This window comes from Mus pahari, chromosome 15 (assembly GCF_900095145.1).
Source record: "Mus pahari chromosome 15, PAHARI_EIJ_v1.1, whole genome shotgun sequence".
Taxonomy (NCBI): Eukaryota; Metazoa; Chordata; class Mammalia; order Rodentia; family Muridae; genus Mus; species Mus pahari.
This window is the reverse complement of record NC_034604.1, coordinates 58,776,747-58,783,166: the sequence shown is the minus strand read 5'-3', so window position 1 is coordinate 58,783,166 and position 6,420 is coordinate 58,776,747. Positions and strand designations below refer to the sequence as shown.

Here is a 6,420-nt window from a genome sequence, read left to right as displayed (position 1 = left end):
CCTCTGCCTCTGCCTCTGCCTCTGCCTCTGCCTCTGCCTCTGCCTCTGCCTCCTGAATGCTGGGATTAAAGCCTTGCACCATCACACCCGCCTTTTAAGATAATTCTCAATGAATAAAAGTCTTTTGGCTTTCTGAGCCCCTATGAAGACAGTATACTTATTAGTATTTATCATGAGATTAGTGATTGATTGTAGAGTCCAGGAAAGTCTGCCTCAAGATGTACCCAAGCAGAGCAGCTGCGCCACCAGATCATAAGCACTGTTAGGCAGAATCTACTGAGGTGCACTGCCATCAGCAGCCTTCATCTTAAAGTCACACAGTGAGGAAACACCACACAGATCCCTCTGCCTACGTGGAGTATGAGTGAGTGTCACCACGCAAATCCATCAGAGCGAGCCAGCGTGCAGCCAAAACATTTGCAAGATTAAGAACCACCAAAAACAACCCCAGCCCCAAGTAAATAGACTCAAAGGCCCTTCACTCAATTCCTTTTAAGAACTGAATTATCATAGGGCCATGTGGGAGGCAAGGGGTCAGGGAAGAAATGATGATGGAAGAGTCAACATCTCCTCATACACCATCCACATGTGTTGTCCTGTTCCTCAGGAACTGACTGCTCACAGGTAGCCTACGATGTTCACTGCTGATGGCACTGAAGAACGAGTTTAACTACCCCAGGTCCCAGAGCCAAAGCTTGCTGAGGGACCTAACTGCCTCCTACCTCCGGGAGAACAGTGCTGAATAGCTCTATGGCACTTCACTCATTTTTTCAGCAAGAACGTTGTATTACAAGGAATATTAAAACCGCCTTTAGGCTCAGCAGGTATGCTGTGCGTGTGCATGTACAGTCATATACACATAAAGCACTACAGAATACAAGTAATGCTAATGTTATCAACGTGATGTCATCTACAGTGGGTTAACAGTGCTCCACACTGGGCAAAGCCCAGTAAGATGGCTATGCCTCCATATCATATTTTCTGAGTAAAATAATGATGATGATGATGATGATGATGATGATGATCGTAATTGTGATGTGCCAAACCACAAGCTGTCACTCCAAGTACCAGCTGAGTTGGGGGGACAAACCCTAGCTAGTGTCAGCCCCAGGTGCTGCCTATACAACTTTTAAGACATTGCTGAAAATGGTTGAGTGAAAGTGAGTCACATAGCCCTGGGTTATTCTCATGCATGACCCCATGGAGAGAGACCAATACACTTGAAAAGATAAAACAAAAAAAAATGTATAAAATATGTTAAAAACAAAACAAAACCAAAACCACAAGTCAATTAAAAGAATACAACTTTCCCCCTTTTCTACTACAACATAATTTTTCTTTCCAATAAACCGAGGGCTAAAATTTGATTGGAGTATTTTTATAGTTTAAAATAACTATTAACATAATTTTCTCTGTAAAAGCCTCTTTGCTGGGAGACACTCAAACTGAAACTCTCTGTAGACAAAAATAATTCCCATATTCCTTTGTTGTCCAGTGAAGTTCACCTGTATTCACAAAAGACTACTGCCTTACTGAAGACTCTGCTGGCGTTCAGAAGGTCTGCAGGGGACGGTTAGGCCTCCCTCTACTCCTTTGTGGGAATTCCTGCTTTTGCTCCAGGGTCCTCCTCCCTCCGTTTACTTACAAACCCTTTCGTTGGCAAGGAACTAAGAAACTTCCCAGCCTTTAAGGAGGGTAAGAGCATACATACGGAAGCCCTTGAACACTTAATGTATCAATGGGACTAGGAAGCTGGCTCCATAGGCTTGGAGAATGAAGAGCTTAACAGTCATTTGTAGAAAAGGTGTTTGTGTTTGTGAGTGAGTAAAGACAACCCAACCATCTCCGGATAACTCAAATATAGCCAGGGGGTTTATATCGAAAAACTCAATCTACAACAGTAACTAATTCAGACGGAGAAGGCAAATTCTAAGACCCTGGAGACATTTTCTTGTCTATAGCTGTTACCTTTAAGAACAGATTTGCTTTATGGATGATGTTTGACCCTGGGGAGTCTACTCTCACGCAGATTTCCCCTGTATTTTCTACTAAGAATCTAGCTGGTTAACAGCTTTAGATTTAGAATGTTTGGGAGGCACATGTAAAGGCACACTGAGCTTGCTGTGCAAAAGGAACTCCAAATCAAAAGATTTTCTACATCACTCACACCCAGACCGAGTAATCGGCTGTGCTTAATTTTTCGTTTAGAATAATGAACTGTCCTTAAGAGTAAAGCAACAGCTAATTGAACCACTGAAGGAGACTAGTGACAGCCAGACTGTAGACGCCTAAGTGAATGTTTTCCTTCAAGATAAATACGGCTCAGGCAGCTGCTGGCCAAGCCTAACACCCTTTGGTCTCTATGATACACATACAAGGCTGGTGAATAGACAGATTGTTCATTCCATGACCAAGTCTGCTCGCCCTTCCTTCCTGCCTGCCTGCCTGCCTACTTTGTTTTGTTTTGTTTTTTTTTTTTTGTTTTGTTTTGTTTTGTTCTGGGGGAAGGACTTTTGCTTAAAAGAAAAGCATCATTTTGCCAACCACGTGAATTTTTTACATGTCCAGAATATGTATTCTTCATGTTGTGGTGACCCCCCCAACCACAAAATTATTTTCATTGCTACTTTGTAACTGTAATTTTGCTACTGTTATGAACAATAGTGTAAATATCTGATACATGACTCCTTCCTCAAAGGGGGTCATGACCCACAGGTTGAGAACCATGATCTACATAGTTCTTGAAAATTATATTCTTAAAATCCACAAAATTTTAGGACACCCCCCCTTTTTAAAAATTTCTTTAGAGATTCTAGACTGGGAGTTTGGTCATGTAACTGTATCTGTCCCCAACACCTAAACACCACAAAGGACTTCTGTTTTCAGCAGTCACGTCAACCTGAGGAAAGGCACTTCTCACTGGGGGCTGTTCCTGCCTGAACATGGGATGATGCTGACAAAGCTTGAAACTGTTTCTAGAGGGATTTTTTGGGGTAGGTTAAATAAACTACTACACTGTCAAAACACACTGAGATTTGTGTCACAGTTGAGGAAACTGTAGGGGTTTGGACCAAGAAAATGTATAAGACTTGATGGACATGAAGAAGAAGGAAAGGATCCATTTGCCTTTCTTGGCTGTTCACTCCTAAACACAGGTGAAAATTCAGTGAGGGGGATGGTGGTGATCAAGTTTACCTGAAACTCTCCAAACACGAATCACTAAAGGGCTGCAGGAGTCTAAGATAGCAACGCATCCGCCTACCTTAAAAAGATAAATCACACTGAAACCCAAACACAGAGGTCCACCGGCACTGCATGATCATACACGGAGACTACCAATCACAAGAAGTTCCAGGGAGGGAGACCATTTAAAAACTGGAGGCTGTTCTTAGAGAAAGAACACTCAACGAGAGAAGGCACAAGGCAACCTGACTGGCTGAAACCACATGGGCTGCGAGTCATTCGGGCTGGGCAGTTCGCAACTGTCTCTCTGGACTCCATTTCACAGAAAGGAGCAAGCAAACCCTCCACATGCAACGAAGCCAGAATGCCCTCTAAGGACCATTTCCACAGCTGGAGAGAGGGCACCATCCCTTGGCATCCTTGGCTTGGACTCTCAAGTGGGCTGAGCTAAGTTACACTGCTGTGCAATGTGTCCCCACCACAGTTTTCCCGTGGCACCTTGTCCACAGCCAAACTGCTCCCGGGGACACATCTCCTACTGTCCCCAGAGTGACACACTCTTGATCAGAATTACCAAATGGCACAAAAGCCAACAACAATACATTTTATAATGTGAACTAATGATGTCTTTAAGAAGAACCAAGGGTGGCCTTGATGAAGAGGCTCAAATGCCTATAGCCTTTCCAACAGCCTTCGTGCTCTCTTTATTGTCAGAACCGTGTTTGCAAGCAGGGTTTCAAACGCACTTCCAACATCAGCACTTTTAGACGCTAACTTATTTCATAGCAGACTAATTTTAAGCTATTTCTTAAAGTTCTTTCATCCAGAAGGAAATCTAAAAAGGGTGTGTATTAAGCTGGAGATTCCAAAGCAGACAGAGCTTTATGACATCCAGGACCTACAGAAAAGTTTTATTTATTTACTTCTCCCTAAAAGGCTAATTAGCTTCATTGACTGCTACCAAAACACTGGGATCCCTTGACTCCAACCGTGAGGGCTATTCCCTCGGCAGACGTTTATACTGCAAAATAACCAAGCTTTCTGGGTTGGCCTGGTCCCTTCTGAGCCACTCAAACGTGCACCTGCGGACTTACCGGAGCACCAGCTCCAGGGTGTCCAGGGCTCTTGTGAGTCTCCTCTTGGTTTTGGGGGGTTTCTTCAGGTCCCCGAGTCACAAGAATTCGGAAATGCTGCTGCCCTGCATTTTGATCCTGCCTGATCTTGAACATGCACCCTGGACTCTGTGGGGTCCTCTCTGAATTTGTCCTGCGGATCTCAGGGACCATCCTGCTGGCCCGAGGAGATGCTTCTGGGGTCCCTCGGTCTTCGGTGGGGCTCACCCGGCCTGCTCGGGGCTGGGTGGGGTATGACGTGCTCCTCTCCAGCCGAATGCGTGGATATCTCACCAACCTGTCCCCCTTAGTGCCAGTGAAGCCAAAGTTGAAGTCACCAGCCAGCCCCAGAGCGCCTTGCTGGGGCTGCTGCAGTTGAAAGACAAAGCAACGCTTCCCGGAGCTCCCAGAAGCATCTGGAACATGCTGAAGGGACCAGCGCCTAGGTTCGGCCTGTCCATCTGGGCCAAAAGGCAGCAGTCGCACCTGGCGCACATCAGCGCTTGAGGCTCGGTGTTGGATGCGCAGGCCTGGGGTGGCCTCCTCCGGACCCTCGGCCAGGTGGGGACACTGACCACGGTGATCACAAGTGCCATTGACCAAGGTCCCCGGGTCCCAGGCTGCCCTTGGAGGGGAGCTTCCAGGAGTGTCCACTGGAGAGGGCTCCGATGAGCTGATCTGAGCCGAGACCCTTGTGGCTGCGGCCTGGTCTCCGAGGTCAGCCTGGGCGCTTGGGGGCCTGTCATCGGGTCCCTCCGGTGGCCCGCAGCTGTCTGTGGCACCGTCTGCGGCCTTTCGCTGCAGGGAGATCTGCACGGAGGAGCTGCGGGTGGGCCTGGTGTCCACCCCGGTCAGGAGCTGCGGGATGAACATGGATGAGCTGCGCTTGAGAGCGCCCACGCCCTCCTGCAGGCCGCCGTCCTCCCCTGCGTTCTGGGTGAAGGGGTGCGGGCTGCTTCTCCGTGGCAGCGTCTGGAATGCCATGAAAAAGTCCTCTTCTCTCTCTTGGTCTAGAATCTCAGACTCAGGGGCCGTATTGCTGCGGCCAGAGCCAAAATGAAACCGAAGCCGATGGGCCATGGTGACCAGGGGGGCCGGGAGGGAGAGGGCGAGCGACAACAACACGCCCGGCACTGCCAGAAGTCAAAACCCAAAGACACCAACTCCAAGAAAAAGTGTCCCATCTGCCAAACCGTTAGCACTGCGGCACCAAGAGCGACAGATAGCAGAAATAGCCCAAGTGGCAAGCTGCATTCCAGGCATGATTGGGTAAGAGCAAAAAGCTCTCATCTACTCTGTGACAGAGGGTAGGATGGCCAGAGACACATGACCGCCTGCTTCCCCTCCAATGCCAGCTTCTGGACTTAGTGAAGTTTCCCCTCTCTTGCTCTTTCCCCCCTCTGAACAGCAAGAGCCTGAAACAGCACCTTCCCAGCTGCTGCAGTCCTGTCAGAAAGGGGCGGCCCAGCAGGGAGTTGGAGCAGCTGACTAAGGCAGCAGTGGCAGGCACTCACAACCATGCTGTAAATCTGACCTATCACACTCAAAGGGGCACTGCTTTCCTGGCTACCAAGAGCAACAGGTCCCTTTCGAGCGAGTGGGTGTCAGAGACACTGCTGCATCAGGCACAAGTACCCAAAGCTATGTCATCCACCTCCCCACCGTATCGGAGAATGAGTAAAATACAGCTTGGCTGCAGGGTGAACTCTCTCAAGCATCAAATGTTATGTTTCTGTTATGATGTCACCACACTACCACGAGGGGATGCAAAGTAATAAAGTGTACTATAAATACGATTACACACCCTGCGGAACTAGTGTCCCTTTAATGGGAAATTATTAGACCATGATCTACAAGTAACAAAATAGCCAAGTGGAGGCACAGGGGGGCACACTACTGCACAGCCAGCTGGAGCCTGCTCCAGCTCCTGCTACTTACTAGAAACATTCTTCATTTAAAGAGGGGCGTGATTATAAGATGATTGCCAGACACAGCAGTTAACAGAGAAACCCAGCAGGGGAAAACAATCTCATATAATCTCATTTGCATGACACATACAGGCACACACAGATGAGAGAGAGAGAGAGAGAGAGAGAGAGAGAGAGAGAGAGAGAGAGAGAGAGAG

The 6,420-nt window shown here is 47.8% G+C and overlaps 1 protein-coding gene across 16 annotated transcripts in view; it reads right to left on the bottom strand.

Annotated features, from left to right (window-relative positions):
• Positions 1-6,420, bottom strand: part of Nedd4l (NEDD4 like E3 ubiquitin protein ligase) — a 320,649-nt gene that overhangs the window by 124,119 nt on the left and 190,110 nt on the right. For 2 of the 16 annotated variants that reach the window (XM_029547154.1, XM_029547159.1), the window contains exon 1: positions 4,278-5,872. The exons of 10 other annotated variants lie outside the window; for them this stretch is intronic. In XM_029547154.1, coding sequence (XP_029403014.1) covers positions 4,278-5,375 — 1,098 coding nt within the window. In that variant the 5' untranslated portion in view covers positions 5,376-5,872. Of the gene's footprint in view, positions 1-4,277; positions 5,880-6,420 lie in introns of those variants that run through there. 4 more of the 16 variants (XM_029547158.1, XM_029547156.1, XM_029547155.1 and 1 more) reach the window with 4 other exon arrangements.